Raw genomic sequence first — 25,667 nt, forward strand, 5'->3', positions numbered from 1 at the left:
AATACTTGTTTGCAAACAAAAAAACATTATTATTTTTGTAAACACATTTTATTTGCACTTCACCTCCGTTTTCGTTATTGAATAGTAAATTGTCTATTTTCCCCCGTGAGAGTTAATATTTTCCCCCGTGAGAGTTAGTAAAGGTTAACGTGCGGAGTTGACACCACGTCCAACGTGTTCATATTTGTGGCTGAATTTATTACGTATTATAAGAATTAATGTTTACATTTTGAGTGAAGGGAATAGATCGACAGGTGTGGGGTCGTGACCCCAGCGGGTGACCCCACACACTGACCTGAGGACCGTCGTGACCCCAGCGGGTGACCCCACACACTGACCTGAGGACCGTCGTGACCCCAGCGGGTGACCCCACACACTGACCTGAGGACCGTCGTGACCCCAGCGGGTAACCCCAGGTGACCCGCCTGGACAACCTATCGTAGTATCCTACAGAGATATGTTTCCAAGCCAGTATTCACCTAGGACATTCGAATCACCTCATTGATCAATTGATATAATTTACCTTTAACGTGATTTCTCTGTATATATGAAGCTGCAGCGACCGGTCGGTGACCCTCTATACCTTCACCAGTGTGCTTGGCGGGTGTGTGTAGAGCTGGGACGGGCCTCAGCATACAAGTCTCCGGACTTCCTCTCAATTCAGTAGACTCACAGGTTGTATAACTTTTACCACGTCGTGGTGCAGGAGTTAGGAGCTCCGCTGGGAGTACTTTAATCCACACCTCGTTGCTCTAGTTTATTTTCTCATTAGAAATATTGTTACTAAGGTTTTTGAATATATATATATATATATATATATATATATATATATATATATATATATATATATATATATATATATATATATATATATATATGTCGTACCTAGTAGCCAGAACGCACTTCTATGCCTACTATGCAAGGCCCGATTTGCCTAATAAGCCAAGTTTTCATGAATTAATTGCTTTTCGACTACCTAACCTACCTAACCTAACCTAACCTAACTTTTTCGGCTACCTAACCAAACCTAACCTATAAAGATAGGTTAGGTTAGGTTAGGTAGGGTTGGTTAGGTTCGGTCATATATCTACGTTAATTTTAACTCCAATAAAATAAATTGACCTCTTACATAATGAAATGGGTTGCTTTATCGTTTCATAAGAAAAAAATTAGAGAAAATATATTAATTCATGAAAACTTGGCTTATTAGGCAAATCGGGCCTTGCATTGTAGGCTGAAAAGTGAGTTCTGGCTACTAGGTACGACATATATATATATATATATATATTTAAGATGAATAGGAAAACCAGGGATATACTGAACATCTTTTTTCAGATTCTTTACTTTAAAATGCATAACGTTTCGAATACTTCTCGTATTCATCATCAGATCTAAAAGAAAAAACAGAAATCACAATCAAATAACTGGTAAACAAAGAACTCATACTGAATATAATTGTCTATCAAAGAAAGGAAAATGCTTAAAAAACAAAACACTTAAGCGCACTTAAAGTGATCAATACAAATAATACTTGTTAATTATCACATAGATAATAGCCAATTAAAAAATCCATTAAATTACAAGAGGAATTTTATAACTACTAAAACAAACCATTCTATTAAACTTACGCGAAGTGAACAACACTATAACAAATATTCATATAATGACTACAATTCTACAAAAAATGTATATAAAATTCAAGCAGAATAAACGACAATTATAAAGTACTAACCAAAATCTTATAAAAACTCAAATATTAAACAAATCTAAATAACAAAAAATTGATTATATATCCTAAATAAAGAGATTATACAAATGTACAATGGCAAGACTTAAAATAAGTAAGAAAAGGCAAAGACATGGTAAACTAAGCAAAATTATAATAAAATTAAACCACCAGAATGAACTATAAATCAAATTACAGGTCCTACTGTGCACTATACAGTGTACAATTGAACAGCCGAATGGTTGCTATTTAACAGAGGCCGCAGCTCCTTTATAAAGGATTCCATTACTCTCAAATCTGACTGGCCATTCATACAAGTGTCCAGAATTTTAAAATCAGATTCAAGCAGAGAATGATTAAACTCATAACAATGGTTTCTAATCTCCGAAAATGCTGGTTTAGACAATGGTAATCCAGTCCTAAAAGACACTCCCCGGTGCTCAAGTATCCTAATCTTAAAGTTCCGAATGGAACTTCCGATATATCCAGCATTACAGCTGGAACAATTATACTTATATACGACATTAGAGTACAGAGGGGTAGGCACTTTATCTTTAAATTTAAAATAAGAGCCTATGGTATTTGTGTTGACAAAAATAAATCTAAAGTCTACTTGAGGATAACAATGCTGTAACAGTTTCCTCAAACGACTCGTTACAGAAAAACTAATAGTGGCATTAAATGGTAATTTAATATATTTAATATCCCTTTCTACTGTAGTAATCCTACACGATGGGTGAAACTTCTTATTTAAGAAATTCCTTATAAAGGTATAAACCATATGCAAAGGATAACTATTATTTGAAAAAAATTTCACAAGAAAATTAAAGAAAATAAGAAAATTTTTCTGCCTGAAAAGCAGAAGCGGGTAAATAAGTTGAAAAGTGAATTGCATGTGAACTTGGAGAAATTCAAGATCTTGGTTTCCTGGGTTTTGCATCCTTAAAATGTAAATATGAAAATTACAATGATAAAAGGGTTGAAAAATGTAGACTTATTCACGGGAAGAAAATGCGGAACTTGGGTATACCTTCATTTAATTCGGTGGACCCTAATAAGGTGGTTTTTAATTTTTCAAAGAGAATATTGTCTCCCATCGAGAAAGAACTTCTCTCTCAAGGGTTAAACTTCGGCTTGACGTGTAAAAAAACTAAATTTGTTAATCATTTTTTAGGTTTTGAGCGGTTATGCAACACATTGAAAACTTGTACCCTAAGGACTGGTACAAATTATAGTTGGACCAATATCATCAGTACTGTTTCTTCCTTAGCACATGACGTCTTTAATGACTTTGATAAATATAAATCTACATTCCCTCCATTTGATAAAAGGAAATTCGACTGTATTAATGGCTTAAAGAATGATAGTAGTATTTGTATTACTAGACCAGATGAAGGTAGGGGTATAGTGGTTTTGGATAAGTTAGATTATGTAAATAAGGTTGAAAGGTTGTTAGAAGACCCCTCTAAATTTAAGTTGGTTGATATAGACCCCTTTTCGTATATTTTGAAATGTGAGGATAAACTAAATAGAGTTTTAAGAGGTCTGAAAGATTTTCTTTTTGATTATACAAAATTGCTTGCAACTGACTCTAAGCCAGGCATCTTATATGGGTTACCTAAAGTTCATAAAACAGGTATACCGATTCGTCCTATTTTATCAGCGATTGGCACTTTTAATTACAAACTGGCAAAATTTCTGGTTCCATTATTAGAACCATTAACGCATAATGAATTTACTGTGAGAAATTCTCAGGATTTTGTAAAGGAACTTTCCTCTTTAAATTTTGAGTTCCCAACTATAATGGCGAGTTTCGATGTTGAATCACTCTTTACTAATATTCCTTTGTTGGAAACCATTGATATTTGTGTTAATCAGTTATTTGCTGACACTAATTTAGTGTCTGGATTTTGTAGTAAAATGATCAGACGGCTGTTAGAATTAGCGGTTAAAGACTGTCTTTATGTTTAATAATATATATTATAAACAAATTGATGGAGTAGCAATGGGTTCTCCCTTAGGTCCTGCACTGGCTAATGCTTTTTTGAGTTTTCATGAAATAAATTGGCTTGATAATTGTCCTTCGGCCTTTAAACCAGTCTTGTACAGAAGATATGTAGATGACACTTTTTGTTATTTAAGGACCAATGTCATATTGAGAAATTTAGAGAGTATCTTAATGCACAACATAGTAATATACGGTTTACTGCAGAGTGTGAAGTGGATAATTCATTGTCATTTCTTGATGTCAAAGTGAATAACCTCAATGAGTTCAACACTAATGTTTTTAGGAAACCAACTTTTACTGGTTTAGGTTTAAATTTTAATTCTTTTGTTCCTGATATTTTTAAGAAAATTGCAATTAATACTCCACTGAATAAAGCCTTTGTTTTATGTTCAAATTGGAATAACTTTGATCAAGAAATTAATTTTCTTGTGAATTCCGTGATTTGAGTGTTCATGGTAGGTCGCTCTATTCTTATGTGAATTCACATAAGAATAGAGCGACCATGAACCATGGTCATGAACACTCAAATCACGGAACTATTTACTCTACCCACCATGAGAGTAAGGACAAGACAAGAACATATCGATGCCAACACAGAAGACAATGTCCAACATAATAGGCCAATTACACTGGATTAATCTTTGTGTTTAGATAGGAGATGCCTCGTATGGGCCAATAAGCCTTCTGCAGCCCCTATGTTTATCCCTTATGTATCCCCCCATGTTTTCACCTTCATTGTATTATCACCTGACCTAATGCGGGTATAAAATCAACTAGTATTGTAAGATCTGTTCACTTGAGAATGAACCATGGAGGTTCGAAACGTTGTGCAAATTATACAAATAAGTGTAATACACTCTATAGTAAATCACTTCTTTTCTTCACCTTAAAAGTACGAAAATGAGTTTTGGAGAACTCCTATTTCAATTAAGCCCTGATGCTAAGAAAATAGTTAGATAGAAGCCCTAAACCAGAAAATAATAAATACAGAATATGCGGTCATATTCAATGAAACATATATATATATATATATATATATAAGTAAATTTTGGTAGAGGTCTTTCTTTTAAACATATGTTGTTAAATATGACTGAAAAAGTAAGATTAATAATTCTTACACGAATTTTCTCAATATTTCTTATGTTTTTTTTTTTACTGTCGATGGTAATTGAAAAATCAATTCTCCAAAATTCATTTTTATTTCTAGTCTGACACGACGTTTGAACGCGTTTCGTAATAACTTATTACATTTTCAAAGACTTTGGTTTACACACACACAACTGTAACCTGAAAACATTAAACAGAGTTTTACTTATGCTAACACTAAACAGCTTGTGTTATATACTCGCATTTGGGTGAGGTGATATGTTGCAACATTTTTGGATGATGTGAACAAACTTTTGACCAACACAAGACAGAACACGGAACAATGGGTATTAATTGGATAAATGAGAGGGAAGAATGGAAGTAACTGCAAAGGACCTATTGCCCCATACTTCCTCTTGATGCTTCTATATTGGTGCGGAGTCTTGAAGTGGGTAGAATATAGTTGTGCATTAATTGGCTGTTGATTGCTGGTGTTAAATTCTTGATGTGTAGTGCTTCGCAGATGTCGAGCCGCCTGCTATCACTGTATCTACCGATGATTTCAGTGTTGTTTGTTAAGACCTCTCTGGTGATGGTCTGGTTGTGGGAAGAGATTATACTCTTGAGTTGACTTACTGCGGGGAACACGAGTCACAGGGATAAGAGCCTCGTTGGACGTAGAATCACTGTTTACCAACGTACCTGTGGATGAAACACTCGGGATGATAGCCGACAGAGTGTATCGTGATCCGGCCTGTACTCCTCTTGACATACCAGAAAACATTCTAAGGAAACTACTCCAAGCTTGTACTAAAGAGGCACCCTTCTTGAGCCCGGATGGGCACATGTATAAGCAAGTAGATGGGGTCGCCATGGGTTCTCCCCTAGGTGTCCTGTTTGCGAACTTCTACATGGGTACCATCGAACAAAAAGTCTTAGTCGACATGAACTTGAAACCGGCCATATACTGCAGGTATGTTGACGACATTTTTACGCAGGTACCTGATGACAGACATCTGCAGGAGCTGAAGGAGGCATTCGAGCGGAATTCTGTGTTACGTTTCACTTACGAGATGGAGAAGGATGGGAAGCTGCCCTTTCTAGATGTAACAGTCATGGAAAGGAGCGGAGGTTTCCACACTGCAGTCTACACTAAGGAAACAAACATAGGAATGTGCCTCAATGCAGTCAAAGACATCATAAGAAGGAAGGTGAAACGCCATGCAACCTCTGAAGAGTCAACTAACACAACACCTGTACCCCCTATTAGACTATTTTACTGAAACTTCTTTTCCACAGCTCATAAAACGGAGGAAAGGGTCCTGAAAGATATTGTTAATAGGAACGTTATCCCTACAGACAAAAATCAGAAGATACAATTGACGATTTACTATAAAACCAAAAAAACGGCCAACCTACTCATGAGAAACTCTCCAGACACAAAGCAGAACGCCTTAAAGGAGACCTACGTCGTCTATGCCTTCAAATGCCCACTTGGAGCCTGTAAGCCCCAAAGAACTCAGTATATAGGCATGACAACAACATCTCTTTCCAGGCGATTAACAATGCATAAGCAACAGGGCTCCATTAAGGAACATATAGTCTCTTCTCACAACCAGACCATCACCAGAGAAATCTTAACAAACAACACAGAAATCAGCGATTAGTACAGCGATAGCAGGCGGCTTGACATCAGCGAGGCACTACACATCAAAACGTCAACACCAGCAGTCAACAGCCAATTAATGCACAACTATATTCTAACCACTTCAAGGCACCGAATGGGCCAATAGGCCCTCAACAGTTACTTCCATTCTCATGTACCCACCTCACCCAATACGCACCTCACCCACAACAAATAAAAAGCAAGTTTTACGTTCAATACACTGTGTATCTAGTGTATCTTAAGTGTAGTATTAAGTGTAGAGAAGTCTTTGAGAATGTAAGAAGCCAGTACGAAACGCTTCTAGGCGTCAGATCATTAATAAATATGAATTTTGGGGAATTGATATTTTCATTACCACTGACAGTGAAAAAAAACATAAGAAATATTGAAAAAAATTCGTGTTAGAATTATTATTCTTACTTCTTCGGTCATATTCAACAACATATGTTTACAAGAAAGACTGCTACTAATATACATATATATATATATATATATATATATATATATATATATATATATATATATATATATATTTATATATTTATATTTATATTTATATATATATATTTATATATATATATAAATATATATATATATATATATATATATATATATATATATATATATAGATATATATATATATATATATATATATATATATATATATATATATATATATATATATATATATATATATATATATATATATGTATGTATGTATATATTTATACACATATTGTACATACTTGCATATGGAGGGGGGGTACACTGTGGGGCCAATGATTATCTGTTTATCCTCCCACACTTCTTCTTCTTCCATCTTCACCTTTACCCTCTTCAGTCCCCCCCCCTCATCCCTCCCACTATCTCCCTCTCTTTGTTTTAACAGGCCATAATCACAGGCCTAAGTAATCAATGACAAAAGTTTTTGAAGTTTTTACCCTAACCTAACATCATTTGTGCAGGATATTTTTCTTTTATATCTCACCAAGATTTAACTTCATAATAAAAGTAAACAAAATAAATAAAAAAATGGGCATGTATAGCTAAGGTACACCTCCTATCTGTAATTAATACTAGGTGAACTTGGTGGTAGTAAATGCTCCCATCAGGCAGGGCTCATCGCCTTCTCTCATATTTCATGTTCACCAGTGTTTATTTACTTAATAACTACTGGTATAATATCTTGCTATTATTAAACTAATTCTAATATCTTAAGAGACATATTTACTGCAAGTTTCAAGCAAATAATGCATATATAACTAACACGAAGGATGCCTCTTGACGAAATTCTCCAGTTAAAATCTTTTGTTTATAATAAAATCGATCCTCCGAGTTGTGTAGTAGAGAAAAATTCAGTTATACCCAGTTTGTGTAAAGCTACGAGTGGTCGACAGCGCAACGGAGCATACTTACGAAGATTTTCCTTCTTAAATGCGTACCTGAATACCGACGTAGCCGCTACGAAGGTGCTAAAAAGAAAAACATTCCTATGTACCTTCGTGAATCTGCCCCCTGGTCGTGGAGTGGGGTAGTCCTGTCTTTGAAGTGTTTGTGATGCATTGTATCCTCCCCCTCAACGGGTCACTGTGTCAGTGGATGTCTTGTGGAGTGGCTCAAGCTTGCTGGTGCAACCCGTCCTCTTAAAATTACGTCGATTTTCGTTCGTTTGTCTGTATGGCTAAAAATGGACGTAATATGAAATGAAATCGGCTCACGAAAGTGACGAACTGTCCTGTTTTGTGTTTTTTGAGTGCTCAGGCTTACTCGGTTAGGTTAGGAGAGGAAACTTTCAATTAACTTTTTTCATGACGTTTTGAAACTTTATGAGAACTTCTTGCCCTCATAACCTACCAGAAGACCTTTAACTTGCTGTTTTGGAAAAGATCCAAAATTTATTTTCAGTTATTTTATATTTTGAAATTATGTCTATACCGGCAAACGGCCAAATTCAGACGTAATTTGTAAGAGGATAGGTTGGGATTCTACTCGGCAATGCTCATTACCTAAGGAGGCGCTCCAACCTCTCCCGTGTACGTAGAGGATGAGAGTGGGGCTGACCTCCTGTGGTAACGTGCCTTACCCACTATCACGTGTCCGCTCCTGTGGCCAGCCTCGTTTTTTTTTTGTGGGGGGGGGGGGGGTATATTTTTTCCAAGTTTATTTTTTTATCGTTTACATATTTGGGAATTTGGGTTGGTGCACAAGTTTACTGGAAGCATTTTGTCCACCATTGGTGGTGGTCATGCTGGCCAGCCAATGGTGGTTCCTGGTTGGTGTGTCTCTCAGGAACAACGTGTTTACAATATGTGAACTGTTTACCCTTCACTTGGAAGATGTCTCGTCCTTCGCACTACAGTGTGGTCGGTCACATTCTTCCGTCGTTTCCTGGGATGCTGTTCGGTCTGTCCTCCATAGAGCCGAAGGGAAAGAAATACTAAAATTTAGTTAGTATTTCCTACAACTTGAGTTCTGTGGGTATGAACTTGTTTGTGTTCTCTTTACTCTATATCTTTCTGAGGTCGCTGGCTTTGTCCGTGATGCCACCAGTGTACTTGTCCGTGATGCCACCAGTGTACTTGTCCGTGATGCCACCAGTGTACTTGTTCGTGATGCCACCAGTGTACTTGTCCGTGATGCCACCAGTGTACTTGTCCGTGATGCCACCAGTGTACTTGTCCGTGATGCCACCAGTGTACTTGTCCGTGATGCCACCAGTGTACTTGTTCGTGATGATACCAGTGTACTTGTTCGTGATGCCACCAGTGTACTTGTCCGTGATGCCACCAGTGTACTTGTCCGTGATGCCACCAGTGTACTTGTTCGTGATGCCACCAGTGTACTTGTCCGTGATGCCACCAGTGTACTTGTTCGTGATGCCACCAGTGTACTTGTTCGTGATGCCACCAGTGTACTTGTCCGTGATGCCACCAGTGTACTTGTCCGTGATGCCACCAGTGTACTTGTCCGTGATGCCAACAGTGTACTTGTTCGTGATGCCACCAGTGTACTTGTCCGTGATGCCACCAGTGTACTTGTTCGTGATGCCACCAGTGTACTTGTTCGTGATGCCACCAGTGTACTTGTCCGTGATGCCACCAGTGTACTTGTCCGTGATGCCACCAGTGTACTTGTCCGTGATGCCACCAGTGTACTTGTTCGTGATGCCACCAGTGTACTTGTTCGTGATGCCACCAGTGTACTTGTTCGTGATGCCAACAGTGTACTTGTTCGTGATGCCACCAGTGTACTTGTTCGTGATGCCACCAGTGTACTTGTCCGTGATGCCACCAGTGTACTTGTCCGTGATGCCACCAGTGTACTTGTCCGTGATGCCACCAGTGTACTTGTCCGTGATGCCACCAGTGTACTTGTTCGTGATGCTACCAGTGTACTTGTCCGTGATGCCCCAGTGTACTTGTTCGTGATGCCCCAGTGTACTTGTTCGTGATGCCACCAGTGTACTTGTCCGTGATGCCACCAGTGTACTTGTCCGTGATGCCACCAGTGTACTTGTCCGTGATGCCACCAGTGTACTTGTCCGTGATGCCACCAGTGTACTTGTCCGTGATGCCACCAGTGTACTTGTCCGTGATGCCACCAGTGTACTTGTCCGTGATGCCACCAGTGTACTTGTCCGTGATGCCCCAGTGTACTTGTCCGTGATGCCACCAGTGTACTTGTCCGTGATGCCACCAGTGTACTTGTCCGTGATGCCCCAGTGTACTTGTCCGTGATGCCCCAGTGTACTTGTCCGTGATGCCACCAGTGTACTTGTCCGTGATGCCCCAGTGTACTTGTCCGTGATGCCCCAGTGTACTTGTTCGTGACAAATTGATTGTATTTGTCTTTTTAATCTTGTGTCAATTTTCTTTGATCAAAGACAGCGTTGAGGCCAAATAGTTTCAGGGAGGATGGGTGCTGGAGTTGTGTGAGGGAAAGTTGCTAGGAGTGAGAGAAAGAGGGATAGGGTGAAGGAAAAGTGCTAAGGGGTGAGAGAAAGAGGGTTAGGGTGAGGGAAAAGTGCTAGGAGTGAGAAAAAGAGGGTTAAGGTGATAGAAAAACGGTTAGAGTAAGGAAAATGGCTAGGGTGAGCGAAAGGATATTTTGATTAGAGAGATATTTGGTTAATGGACGAAAAGAGGTGGAGGCTGCCGTAGGTGAGACATGGGAATTACCATAATGGGTGTGTGAAAAGGTGGGGGGGGGGGGGGGAAGGTGGAGTGGGAGTGGGGGGGGGGAGATCAACATATGTAATTCATCAGGTCTGCGTTTGTGTTGCGAACTGAAAGTGGAGCAGAATATATTATTTGATAGAGACAACGGAGTGTCTCTACGGCACGCATAGATGCAATAAAGCACCTAAATTATTGGGATCGTCTCAAAGCCCTTCAAATGTACTCACTAGAAAGAAGACGAGAGAGATATCAAATAATATACACCTGGAAGATACTGGAGGGCCAAGTACCAAATCTACACAGTAAAATAACAAAGTACTGGAGTGAACGATATGGAAGAAAATGTAGAATAGAACCAGTGAAGAGCAGAGGTGCCATAGGCACAATCAGAGAACACTGTATAAACATCAGAGGTCCGCGGTTGTTCAACGTCCTCCCAGCAAGCATAAGGCATATTGCCGGAACAACCGTGGACATTTTCAAGAGGAAACTAGATTTATTCCTCCAAGGAGTGCCGGACCAACCGGGCTGTGGTGGGTATGTGGGCCTGCGGGCCGCTCCAAGCAACAGCCTGGTGGACCAAACTCTCACAAGTCAAGCCTGGCCTCGGGCCGGGCTTGGGGAGTAGAAGAACTCCCAGAACCCCATCAACCAGGTAAGTGATGACGGTGTTGTGTTGAGGCCTCGTGGGGAGGGGGAGTAGGGATTGTGAAGTAGACAGGGGATTGTTAAATAGCAGGACTACACTGAGGGATGTTAATTACCTGTAACGCGTAATTAACATACGTTTAGCGGACTGTTCAACTGTGGGGCACTGAGTGATTGACTAGTCGCGTCCTCCGCGATATCTTGCCACCAACCTCACAATGTTATCATGAATGCAACCACATTCAGCTGCAATATATTTGCCTACTAATGCAAGTTATCATTATTAATGTTGAGGTGCTTGAACCACTGTCCGGTACAGCAGGTGAGGTGCGTGAACCATTGTCCGGTACAGTAGGTGAGGTGCGTGAACCATTGTCCGGTACAGCAGGTGAGGTGCGTGAACCATTGTCCGGTACAGCAGGTGAGGTGCGTGAATCATTGTCCGGTACATCAGGTGAGGTGCTTGAACCATTGTCCGGTACAGCAGGTGAGGTGCGTGAACCATTGTCCGGTACAGCAGGTGAGGTGCTTGAACCATTGTCCGGTACAGTAGGTGAGGTGCCCACACCAGGCCACATAACTCACCACACACAGCAACACCTCCGATACTTTACATCAACGAGAATAGACATATACATAAGTAAAGTGTCGGTGCCAAATTTACGACTATACTAGCACTCTCCATGACAATACTGCCAAGAATTTACTCATTATATTCAGAGGGCTGGGACGTTGTCATGGATTTTATTACAGTATTTATTTGGGACACTGCTGAATATAACATGAAATAAACACATTCAATACAGAATATCTTAAATTTTAAATTCAGTGCATTTTTGTGATGAGATATGACCAGGTGCACACGACCTACTCCCAAGGTGAGGGAGGTGATAGCAGAGATCGCTAGGTGCTGTGCCTACACAGTGCTGTAGAGGTCGATAGGTGCTGTGCCTACACAGTGCTGTAGAGGTCGCTAGATGCTGTGCCTACACAGTGCTGTAGAGGTCGCTAGGTGCTGTGCCTACACAGTGCTGTAGAGGTCGATAGGTGCTGTGCCTACACAGTGCTGTAGAGGTCGCTAGGTGCTGTGCCTACACAGTGCTGTAGAGGTCGCTAGGTGCTGTGCCTACACAGTGCTGTAGAGGTCGCTAGGTGCTGTGCCTACACAGTGCTGTAGAGGTCGCTAGGTGCTGTGCCTACACAGTGCTGTAGAGGTCACTAGGTGCTGTGCCTACACAGTGCTGTAGAGGTCGCTAGGTGCTGTGCCTACACAGTGCTGTAGAGGTCGCTAGGTGCTGTGCCTACACAGTGCTGTAGAGGTCGCTAGGTGCTGTGCCTACACAGTGCTGTAGAGGTCACTAGGTGCTGTGCCTACACAGTGCTGTAGAGATCGCTAGGTGCTGTGCCTACACAGTGCTGTAGAGGTCGCTAGGTGCTGTGCCTATACAGTGCTGTAGAGGTCGCTAGGTGCTGTGCCTACACAGTGCTGTAGAGGTCGCTAGGTGCTGTGCCTACACAGTGCTGTAGAGGTCACTAGGTGCTGTGCCTACACAGTGCTGTAGAGGTCGCTAGGTGCTGTGCCTACACAGTGCTGTAGAGGTCGCTAGGTGCTGTGCCTACACAGTGCTGTAGAGGTCGCTAGGTGCTGTGCCTACACAGTGCTGTAGAGGTCGCTAGGTGCTGTGACTACACGGTGCTCTAGAGGTCGCTAGGTGTTGTGCCTACACAGTGCTGTAGAGGTCGCTAGGTGCTGTGCCTACACAGTGCTCTAGAGGTCGCTAAGTGCTGTGACTACACAGTGCTCTAGAGGTCGCTAGGTGCTGTGGCTACACAGTGCTGTAGAGGTCGCTAGGTGCTGTGGCTACACAGTACTCTAGAGGTCGCTTGGTGCTGTGGCTACACAGTACTCTAGAGGTCGCTAGATGCTGTGACTACACAGTGCTCTAGAGGTCGCTTGGTGCTGTGGCTACACAGTACTCTAGAGGTCGCTAGATGCTGTGACTACACAGTGCTCTAGAGGTCGCTAGGTGCTGTGGCTACACAGTGCTCTAGAGGTCGCTAGGTGCTGTGCCTACACAGTGCTGTAGAGGTCGCTAGGTGCTGTGACTACACAGTGCTCTAGAGGTCGCTAGGTGTTGTGCCTACACAGTGCTGTAGAGGTCGCTAGGTGCTGTGCCTACACAGTGCTGTAGAGGTCGCTATGTGCTGTGACTACACGGTGCTCTAGAGGTCGCTAGGTGTTGTGCCTACACAGTGCTGTAGAGGTCGCTAGGTGCTGTGCCTACACAGTGCTCTAGAGGTCGCTAGGTGCTGTGACTACACAGTGCTGTAGAGGTCGCTAGGTGCTGTGCCTTCACAGTGCTATAGAGGTCGCTAGGTGCTGTGGCTACACAGTGCTGTAGAGGTCGCTAGGTGCTGTGGCTACACAGTGCTGTAGAGGTCGCTAGGTGCTGTGCCTGCACAGTGCTGTAGAGGTCGCTAGGTGCTGTGGCTACACAGTGCTGTAGAGGTCGCTAGGTGCTGTGGCTACACAGTACTCTAGAGGTCGCTTGGTGCTGTGGCTACACAGTACTCTAGAGGTCGCTAGATGCTGTGACTACACAGTGCTCTAGAGGTCGCTAGGTGCTGTGGCTACACAGTGCTCTAGAGGTCGCTAGGTGCTGTGCCTACACAGTGCTGTAGAGGTCGCTAGGTGCTGTGCCTACACAGTGCTGTAGAGGTCGCTAGGTGCTGTGCCTACACAGTACTCTAGAGGGCTAAGAGGATCGTCCAGTATCAGAGATATTCCTGTCTCAATGATGCCCATTCCGGTCCCATGGTGGAATCACTTGCTGTCACAGGTAACTATCAACAGGGTATCGAGAGCCCCAGGTTGCATATGAGGACGCCTGGTGGCCGGGACCTCGTCTGGCAGGAGACAGGCTTGTTGACTCTAACAATGTGTGCAACGACACCATATGTGACTTGTGTGTTATCCTGTTATCATCCACACCGGAGATCACCAGAGGAACTGCGACACGCAGGTTATCAAGTAGTGAAGGTCTGGAGAGGACGAGGCATGGAAGGGGGAACCTCGCTACGTGAGTCGGAGCCTCGAACCAGATACCGTAGTCAGTGGAATGAGAGACTGGGTCGTATATTTCACCGTCAAGGAAGTTAAACGTCCTGTATTCCCCGAACGCTTGGCCAAAGTAAGGTCGTTTGTCTCACCCACGGCCCCAAGACCCAGGCAAGGCGATAGTTCAGGCGGAGGTGTGTTGGGAAGATGTTGATGTTCCACCAGCGCCCTGCCAGTACTGCCGGAGAGTAAGGGACAGGTGACCACAGAGAGAGAGAGAGAGAGAGAGAGAGAGAGAGAGAGAGAGAGAGAGAGAGAGAGAGAGAGAGAGAGAGAGAGAGAGAGAGAGAGAGAGAGAGAGAGAGAGAGAGGGGAGAGAGAGAGAGCAAAGATGCTCTCGAGATGCAAAACCTTATATGAAGCTCAAATTCGCTGCCATCTTGAGTATGCACCCCTTTCCTGGATTGCCTGCCCCCCATCTTTCGTCAGACTGTTGGACAAAGTGGAGAGACGGGCTAGAAGGCTTATTTCTAGTCTTGACCAAGTCTGGTGGGAACGGTCTGAACATCAGAGCCTGCAAGACCGTCGGGACGTTGTTGGTCTTACTGTTATGTACAAGGCCAACATCCTCAAAGTTCCGCACTTGGCCCAACTCCGTGGAGTACCAGTAGTTCCCTCTCGTAACACTAGGCTCTCAACCTTCAACACTCTCATGCTGGAAGTGCCATTCTCAAGAACATCACTCCATCAGCGTTCATTCCTTCCGAGACTTACTCGCATCTGGAACGTGTTCGCTCAACAGATTGATACACGGGAGATGTCAGGTCAACTGTTCACATGAAGACTCTGGCACACAGCTGGCTACAAGCTCATCCTGTTCCTTATATGATTGTTACTTAATGTTTTTTAATGAATAAAGGCTATTCCTTCTAAAGCAAATAATACTAGGCTCATGAAATAAATGAGCATCTAGGAGTAGGTTTCAACTTAGCTTACATAAGTTAAATATATGATAGTTCCAAATGTATTAGTTTCAAAGTATACTCTTATGAAATAAATGAGTTTCTAGGTGTAGGCTTCAGATGAGCTGAGGTAGGATAACAGCTCTTGCTTGCAGTTTCACTAGGTATGTTATTAGGCATCCCTTATGAATCCTAGTCTTAGAGAGAGAGAGAGAGAGAGAGAGTGAGTGTGTGTGTGAGAGAGATAGAGAGAGGGAGAGAGACTAATAACACGCCACTGTTCACTACCACTCTGAGTTAACTAATTACAGTACAATTACTTACCTGAGAAGATTAGTCTGCCCAGCCTCTGGCAGCTTTTTCCAAGCTGCAGCAGTTGACGCCAATGCCTAATTCGTAAATTTACTGAACTGTATAACTTAAAAGTATTTTGTCTAAAGTAGTAATGTATTTTATAATTTTGTTTACACTCAGTCCTAGGAAGGGTTAGGTTTGGTGGCTATATTTTGTAAATTTTAGGCTGCAATCTGTCCTAGTTACAGGCTCGTTCAAGCGTCGGCCGTGTCCCAAAATACGCATTCATGAATTTTAACATGTTATGTATTAAAAATATATTTTTTTCATATATATTTTCAAGTTAATATTATTATAAATTAAATTTATATGAATAGGTAAGTGTACATTAAGTTAGGTAAGATGTTTAGGTTCTGTTGGTGATTATTTGTATTTGAAGTACGTAGGTGAAGCATTTACAGCAACCCATCCTCGACTCAAGTCCATTTCATCCAGCGGTCGACCCCACAGACTCATTCATAAATATGTACATGCTGTTCATTCAAAACGGGAATTCTCATATATAAATTAATATTAAAAGATATTAGCATGTGCATATATAGGCATAGGTTAGGTTAGGTTAGGTTAGGTGTTTAGGTTCTGTTGGCGATTATTTGTATATGAAGTTTGTAGGTGAAACATTTACAGCGTTGTGGTTCGCAACCCGTTTTCGACTCAAGTTCATTACATCCAGCAGTCGACCCCCACAGACATTCATAAATATGTACATGCTATTCATTCAAAACGGGAATTTTCTCAAACAAAATTAATCTATATAAATAAAAATATAAATGTTCGTTTGTTCAAAATTGCTAATCTCCGAAAGTTCTTCACTGATTGCTTTGAAATTTTCATGCAACGTTCCATTCGCATCCGAGCGGGTTTTTATATACTTACAATATGGATATCATGTTTGTGTTGGGAAAAAAACATGCTTTCTTTGAAAAACTGTATTTTTCATGTGGTTTTCATGTGAGGGGAAATCTTCGAAAGCTCTTTACCGATTGCTTTGAAATTTTGACACGACGTTGCCCTCGAATAAGCGCGTGTTTTTATATACCTACAATATACATGCCTCACGTGTGACAGGAAAACACATGCTGTTTTTGAAAAACAGTGCCATCTGTTGGACGTAAGAGAAAAACATGCTGTAATCTCCGAAAGTTCTTCACCAATTGCTTTGAAATATTAACAAACAATCCATTCGAATATGCACGTGTTTTTATATACCAACTATATAGATGCTACACCTGTGACAGGTAAAAACATGCTTTTTTTTTAAACAACGACATCTGTTGCAAGTAATAGCAGCACATGCTATACTAAGTATGTTACAATTCCATTTCATTATTTCCAATTGCATTGGTAAATTGAATTTTCATTGATTTCGATTTATTTTCATTTTGATTTAATTATTTTTGTGTGATATTGCATTGGAATTGAGCTGTGTTTTTTACAATACCATTCAATTCGTAACAATAAGTATAGATGCCACACCTCTGAGAGGTAAAAACAATTTTTTTTTTTTTAAGAAACAGAGTCATCTGTTGGATGTAAGAGCAACACATGCAATACTAAATATGTTACGATTCCATATCAATGTTTCCGATTGTATTGACAAATTAAATTTTCATAGATTTCAATTTATTTTCATTTAATTATTTTGTGTGACATTGCGTTGGAATTGAGCTGTGTTGTTTAAGAATACCAATCATTTCGTGAGTATAGTATTTTTTTTTCATTTATTTTTTTAACTATTTTTCTTATATTTCAGTGATGGGAACATCAAATCATTTGGTAATGCATCAGACGAGGTAGTGGGGAATGGTGGGGAGGACGAGGGGGCATGGGACGGGGTAATTGTGGGGAGGACGAGGGGACAGAAGAGTTGGGGATGAGGGGACAGGGGAATGGAGAATGGTGACGAAGACAAGGGAACAGGGGACTGGTGGTGGAGGACAAGGGGACGGGGGAGGGGGAATGGTTGAGAGGATGAGGGGACGGGGGAGTGGGTGATGGTGGGGGAAGACTAGGGGACAGGGGAGTGAGGAATGGTTGGGAGGACGAGGGGACGGGGGAGGGGGAAATGGTGGGGAGGACTGGGAGACAGGGTAAGACTGCTGTGGCTCAGTAATGCACATGCTTTGCTGAGCCACAGCACCGCGAGGCTGGGTAAAGCTAGTAGGCTAATCTATATAAATAAAAATGGAAATGTTCGTTTGTGCATAACCGCTAATCTCCAAAAGACTTTCACCGATTGCCTTGAAATTTTCACACAATGTTCCATTCGCATCCAAGCAGGATTTTATAAACATACTATATAGATGTCACGTCTGTAACGGTAAAAAAAAAACATGCTTTTTCTGAAAAACTGTACTTTTCATGTGAGAGCCGAGTGCTTTGAAATTTTGACATAACCATGCATTCGAATAGGCGCATCTTTTTTATATATCTACTATATACATGCCTCACCTGTGACAGGAAAAAACATTTTTTTTTTTAAACAGCGCCTTCTGTTGGACGTAAGAGCAACACACACTGTAATTTTCGAAAGCTCTTCACCGATTGCTTTGAAATTTTGACACAACGTTGCATTCAAATAGGCACATGTTTTTATTTACCTACTATATAGATGCCACCCCTGTGACAGGTTAAAACATACGTTTTTGAAAAAGAATGCCATCTGTTGCACATAATAGCAACATGTACGCTATATCAAATATGTCACGAGTTCCATTTCAATGTTTCCGATTGCACTGATAAATTTTATTTTCATGGATTGATTTACTTTATTTTTTATTTAAATATTTTGAGTGACATTGTGTTGGAATTGAGCTGTGTTGTTTACCATACCAGTCATTTTGTAAGTATAAGTATAGATGCCACACCTGTGACAGGTAAAACTATGCTTTTCTTGAAAGCAGCGCCATCTGTTGCATGTAAGAGCAACACACATGCTATACTAAATATGTTACAATTCCATTTATACTATGCTGTAATATCCAAAATTTCTTTACTGCTTGTTTTTAAATTTAGACACAAGGTTCCATTCGAATACACGCATGTTTTTATATACCAACTATATAGCTGCCGCACCTGTGACTGGTAAACACATGCTTTAAAAAAAAGCGCCATCTGTTGCACAAAATAGCAGCTTAAGCGATACTAAATATGTTACGATTCCATTTGAATGTTTCCAATTGCCATGATAAATAGAATTTTCATAAATTTGGATTTATTTTAATTTTGATTTAACTATTTTGTGTGACATTGCGTTGAAATTGAGCTGTGTTGTTTACCATACCGTTCATTTTGCAAGTATAAAAATAGATGCCACACCTGTGACAGGTAAAATCATTCATTTCTGAAGAAACAACACCATCTGTTGCATGTAAGAGCAACACAGGCTATACTAAATATGTTACAATTCCATTTCAATGTTTCTGATTGCAGTGACAAATTGAATTTTCATAGATCTCGACTGATTTTCATTTTGATTTAATTGTTTTGTGTGACACCGAGTTGGACTTGAGCTGCATTGTTTACCATACCATTAATTTCCTGAGTATAGTTTATTTTTGTATTTTTCATATTTTTCATTTCGTTTTTTTAACTATTTTTCTTATATTTCAGGATGGGAATATCAGTACATTTGATGTTCCCAATTTTCTGATGTGAACATCAGATCGTTTGGGAATGCATCAAACGAGGGAGTGGGGAATGATGGGGAGGACAAGGGGAAGGGAGTGGGAGATGGTGGGGACGAGGAGACAGTGGCAGGGGTAAAAGTGGGGGAGAATGAGGGGACGGGGGGAGCTGGGGGTGATGGGGACGAGGAGACAGGGGAATGGAGAATGGTGGGGAAGACAAGGGAACAGGGAAATAGGGGATGTTGGGGTAGACGAGGGGACGGGGGAGTGGGAGATGGTGGGGAGGACGAAGGGACGGTGGAGTGGGAATGGTTAGGAGGACGAGGGAACGGTGGAGTGTGGGATGGTGGGGAGGACAAAGGGACAGGGGAGGAGGGGAAAATGGTGGGGGAGGACTGGGAGACAGGGAAAGGTTATGTGCGTTGCTGAGCAACAGCAATGCGTGGCCGGGTACAGTTAGTATATTGTGCATATATATTATACATATATATATATATATATATATATATATATATATATATATATATATATATATATATATATATATATACATATATATATATATATATATGTATATATATATATAGTAGTATACTATACTACTATATATATATATATATATATATATATATATATATATATATATATATATATATATCTATATATATATATATATATATATATATATATATATATATATATATATATATATGTCGTACCTAGTAGCCAGAATGCACTTCTCGGCCTACTCTGCAAGGCCCGATTTGCCTTGATTATATATATATATATATATATATATATATATATATATATATATATATATATATATATATATATATATATATATATATATATATATATATATCAAATATGACCGAAAAAGTAAGATTAATAATTCTAACACGAATTTTCTGTATGTTTCTTATATTTCTTTTCACTGTTGATGGTAACTGAAAAATCAATTCTCCAAAAAAGTCTGACGCGACACTTGAACGCGTTTTGTAAAACTTATTACATTTTCAAATGTAAATAATGTAAATTTTCAAATTTAAATTTCAAAGTGTAATAAATTTTACGAAACGCGTTCAAGTGTCGCGTCAGACTAGAAATAAAAATGAATTTTGGAGAATTGATTTTTCAGTTACCATCAACAGTGAAAAGAAATATAAGAAACATAGAGGATAACATATAACAAACATATGTGGTGTACAAGATTCTGAATGATTCCTTAGACAGGTTCCTGAACTCTGTTCTGATGTTAGCCAGCCTCGCATATGCCGCAGACGTTATTCTTTTTATGTGGGCTTCAGGAGACAGGTTTGGTGTGATATCAACTCCTAGATCTTTCTCTCTGTCCGTTTCATGAAGTACTTCATCTCCTATTCTGTATCCTGTGTCTGGCCTCCTGTTTCCACTGCCTAGTTTCATTACTTTGCATTTACTCGGGTTGAACTTCAACAGCCATTTGTTGGACCATTCACTCAGTCTGTCTAGGTCGTCCTGTAGCCTACTACTATCGTCCTCAGTTTCAATCCTCCTCATAATTTTTGCATCATCAGCTAACATTGAGAGAAACGATTCTATACCCTCTGGGAGATCATTCACATATATCAGAAACAGTATAGGTCCAAGGACTGACCCCTGCGGGACTCCACTCGTAACGTCTCGCCAATTTGAGACCTCACCCCTCACACTGACTCGTTGTCTCCTGTTGCTTAGGTACTCCTGTATCCAACGGAGTACCTTCCCTTTCACTCCAGCTTTTTCACTAGCCTCTTGTGTAGCACTGTATCAAAGGCTTTCTGACAATCCAAAAATATGCAGTCTGCCCACCCTTCTCTTTCTTGTCTTATTTTTGTTGCTTGGTCGTAGAATTCAAGTAACCCTGTGAGGCAGGACCTGCCATCCCTGAACCCATGTTGATGCTGTGATACAAAGTTCTTTCGCTCCAGGTGCTCCACTTGCTTACTTCGCACAATCTTTTCCATCAGCTTGCATGGTGTGCAGGTTAGGGACACTGGCCTGTAATTCAGTGCCTCCTGTCTGTCCCCTTTCTTGTATATCGGGACTACGTTAGCTGCTTTCCAAATTTCTGGCAGTTCCCCTATTGCCAGAGATTTGTTATACACTATGGAGAGAGGTAGGCACAGTTCTTCTGCTCCTTCCTTTAATATCTAAGGAGATATTCTATCTGGGACAACAGCCTTTGTCACATCCAACTCTAGTAAACACTTCCTTACTTCCCCGCTGGTAGTCTCAAACTCTTCCAGTGGTTCCTGGTTAGCTATTCCCTCTCTTATCTCTGGGATTTCTCCTTGCTCTAAGGTGAAGACCTCTTGGAATTTCTTATTCAGTTCCTCACACACTTCCTTGTCGTTTGTAGTGAATCCTTCAGCCCCTATCCTTAATTTCATACCCTGTTCCTTTACTGTTGTTTTTCTCCTGATGTGGCTATGCAGCAATTTAGGCTGAGTCTTTGCCTTGCTTGCGATGTCATTTTCGTAATGTCTTTCTGCCTCTCTTCTCATCCTGACATATTCATTCCTGGCATTCTGGTATCTTTCTCTGCTCTCCAGTGTCCTGTTATTCCTATAGTTTCTCCATGCCCTTTTACTTTGCTGCTTAGCTAGCCTACATCTCTGATTAAACCATGGGTTTCTCATCTTCATTTCACTGTTTTCCTTTTGGGCTGGGACAAACTTGTTTGCTGCGTCCTTGCACTTTCGCGTGATGTAGTCCATCATATCTTGGGCCGTCTTTTCCCTGAGCTCTGTTTCCCATGCTATATCTGTTAGGAATTTTCTTATCTCCTCAAAGTTTCCCTTTCGGTATGCTTACCTTTTGGTTTCGGTATCCCTCCTCGAGTTCAATAACCCTTCTTCAATCAGGTACTCAAACACCAATACACTCTGGTCGCTCATTCCTACTGAGGCCTCAAAACCGATTTCTCTTATGTCAGAGTCGTTCAGGGTGAAGACCAGGTCGAGTCTCGCTGGTTCGTCATTTCCTCTCATCCTTGTGGGTTCTCTGACATGCTGGGTTAAAAAGTTTCTAGTCACCACCTCCAGTAGTTTGGCTCTCCACGTATCCTCGCCTCCATGTGGTTCCTTGTTCTCCGAATGAATCCTTCCGTGATTGAAGTCCCCCATGATGAGCAGGTGGGATCTATTTCTACTGGCAGCCCTCTCAGTTATAGTGTTAACTGCCATGTTGTTGTTTTCGTACTCTTGATTGGGTCTTCTGTCATTTGGTGGAGGGTTATATATTACTGCTACTGCTATCCTTGGTCCTCCCATTGTCATGGTGCCTGCTATGAAGTCTCTGAAACCCTCACAGCCCGGGATAGCCATCTCCTTAAAACTCCATTCCTTTCTCATGAGTAGAGCCACTCTGCCTCCTCCCCTACCTTCTCTCTCTTTCCTTATTACTGTGTACTCCTAGGGAAACACGGCATTCGTTATGATTCCAGAGAGTTTTGTTTCAGTGAGTCCGATTACATCTGGGTTCACTTCTTGTGCTCTTTCCCTTAGTTCACTTGCCTTGCTTGTGATCCCATCTATGTTCGAGTACATTACCCTGAAACTGACTCTCTTCTGCTTCTCCTCTGTGGGGGACCTGTGGGGTCTGGGGTGAGCGGGAGCTGGGAGAATCTCGTATGGGGAGACTGGTGGAGGAGGAAAGGCTTGGGGTGGGAGGGGGTGGGTAGGGGGGGAGAGGGGGAGGGTTTCTGGGGAGTGGGTGAGAGGGGGAGGGTTGGGGGGGGTGAGAGGGGGAGGGTTGAAGGGGGTGAGAGGAGGAGGTTTGGGGGGGGTGAGAGGGGGAGGGTTGGGGGGATGGGGGACAAGGGGGGGTAGTGAAGGAGGGAGGGCTTGGGGGGCGTGGGGGAAAATTAAAGGCTGAAGTGGGTGAGGAAGAGGGGAGGGTGTTGGGGAGTGGTGGAGAGGGGAAGGCTTAGGTGGGGTGGGGGAGAGTGGGGGGCTTAGGGGGGCGGGGGAGATGGGAGGTCCTGGGGGGAGGGGTGAGTAGGAGGAGGCGGTGAGTGGAAGGAGGGGGGTGAGTGGGAGGAGAGGGGTGGGTGGGGGGAGGGTGCCTTAGGTTGGTACTTAGTGGGGGGCTGACAGGGGTTGGAGCAGGTAGGGTGTCTTTTGGGTAGAATGTGGGGGTGTTGCCGCACTCCCTGTGGCTAGTGCACTGTTTGATGAGGGTTCCCCACTCCCCTCTGGGATTATAGGGATCGAGGTTGTGGCTCCCTGATTCCTTTCTCTCTCCCTGCACTCCTTCCTTGCATCTGCTGCCTGCTTTCTCTCTTCCCTTGTCATATCCCTCTGCAGGAATACTTTTTTGAACTTCTCTACATTTTCTAGACTGCTTTTCCTTGCTAACAGTTCCTCTTTCGTGATTTCGCTCATGAATACCACCTTTATCATTCGGTCTCTGTCCTTGTTATACTTTCCAAGCCTGAAAACTTTTTCAACATTTTGTTCAGTTCCCTCCATCCTTACCTCTTTCAGGATCTCTTTAATTATGTTTTTTTCCTTGTCTCTCCGCTCCGTTGGTCTGGTCCCTGTTTGCTCTTTAATGCCTGCTGCTACTACAGCTCTTTTTCTCTCTATCAGCCGGCTGGTACATCTAGCTGCTTCCTGAGAGCAGGCCACTTCCATGACAACTTCCTTAACTGCAGATCTAGCTTTTGGGCTCATTTTGAGCATTTCAGCAAATGAGAGCTGAGGTGTGGAGGTCCCCTCCACAGTAGCATTCCTGTCTCCATGAGGCACGGAGGCTCCCTGTGTGTGTGTGTGTGTGTACTCACCTAGTTGTGTTTGCGGGAGTTGAGCTGTGTGTGTGTGTGTGTGTGTGTAAATCACGAAAATTAACATGTGATGAAAAATGTGACAGTGCCAGATCACGAAGGAAGAATTGAAACAGGAATTTCCTTCAGTACTTTCGTATTTAGTAATACATCTTCAGAAGGAATGATTTACAAGTTCGTAGACTGGACATATATTGGCAGGGGAGAGAGGTGAAGTGAAGGTACAATGACAAATATATGAATTGGATTGGGTGGATATAAATAGGAGCTGCGTTATATGAGCCACTAGGTCCATACGTGGATAATAATAGCATAAGATAGTGGATATTAACACGGTATTGGTGAGACAAATGTGTATCAATGATCCTACTCAAATCAATGATCAATTAAAAATGGATCTAAATTATACAAACCGCTGCTAATGTTCAAATTACATGATTTTGTAATATGTATTAAAGCAGATTAAAATAATTGATCAGTTAAAGGGCGATTTGTGCCTTTAAAGGGCCTCCATCCTTGAGCAGACAAACTGACCAACAGACAAGCAGACACTCTCTCTGACAGATACAGTTGGAGGAGTACATAGCTGCACCCGGGTTTCTGCCCCCTCCTGCAACCTCTCCCCCTTTGTCTCCCCTTCCCCCTACAACCTCTCCTTCCCCTACTCCCTCCCCTACCCCTACCCCTTCCCCCTGCCCCTACCCTTACCCCCCTCCCTACCCCTACCCGTCTTGTTTCCTCATCTTGCCCCATTTCCCCATTCTCCCAGAAAATGTATAATTAAGAAGCACCGAAACTATTGGTCTCGTAGTTAAAGTATAAACATACACTGAAACCCTCCAGAAAACACACATAACATTTCACATCTACTTCATGAAAATCACTTGGGGCGGTTTCTATAAATGCTAATTTCTTAAAGTATTTAACTTAGGCCCTGCCAGCCTATGTCCTTCCTGTACCAGAGACCATTCCCCCTGCAAAGTTGGGTGATGCTAGAGCCAAGCACCAGGCCTCCAACGTTGGACAGACAAAAAAAAGACATATTATCTCATATAGAGTGTCAGCGGAACTGTAACATCTAACAGTTCCATAACAGATCTAACATAACTTACCCAAGACCTAAATAAGCACCAAAATACGATAAGAATGATTTACATTTGAGAAAATATCGTCTTGCTAATTCAGTACGCAAAATGTGATGATTAGTTGGGATTGAAATGTAATTACTAAACAAGAATTATTGCGAGATAATTATGTAATCAAATTATTAATTTGATCCAGATTTAATTTATAAATAATGTGTATGTAATTTTCAGGTAAAGTTAATTAATTACTGTAGTTAGTGTAAAATGTTATCCTTCGAGGATGTGTTCTGAGAGCTGACGACTCGGGAGACGTGCACACTATAATTACCTGGTTATTGTTGTGACGTGCTGTAGTTAATGTTGTGACGTGCTGTAGTTAATGTTGTGACGTGCTGTAGTTAATGTTGTGACGTGCTGTAGTTAATGTTGTGACGTGCTGTAGTTAATGTTGTGACGT

General features: G+C 41.6%; 1 protein-coding gene across 1 annotated transcript; it reads right to left on the minus strand.

The window, feature by feature from the left end:
- Positions 1-8,992: 8,992 nt before the first annotated feature.
- LOC138369475 (putative per-hexamer repeat protein 5) lies at positions 8,993-24,015 on the minus strand. Its single transcript, XM_069332730.1, has 2 exons — positions 23,818-24,015; positions 8,993-10,357 (listed from the first exon to the last, which is right to left on the minus strand). The coding sequence occupies exons 1-2, from the start codon at positions 24,013-24,015 to the stop codon at positions 8,993-8,995; spliced, it is 1,563 nt and encodes a 520-aa protein (XP_069188831.1).
- Between the last annotated feature and the right edge of the window lie 1,652 nt (positions 24,016-25,667).

This window comes from Procambarus clarkii, chromosome 28 (genome assembly GCF_040958095.1).
Source record: "Procambarus clarkii isolate CNS0578487 chromosome 28, FALCON_Pclarkii_2.0, whole genome shotgun sequence".
In the NCBI taxonomy this organism is placed as follows: Eukaryota; Metazoa; Arthropoda; class Malacostraca; order Decapoda; family Cambaridae; genus Procambarus; species Procambarus clarkii.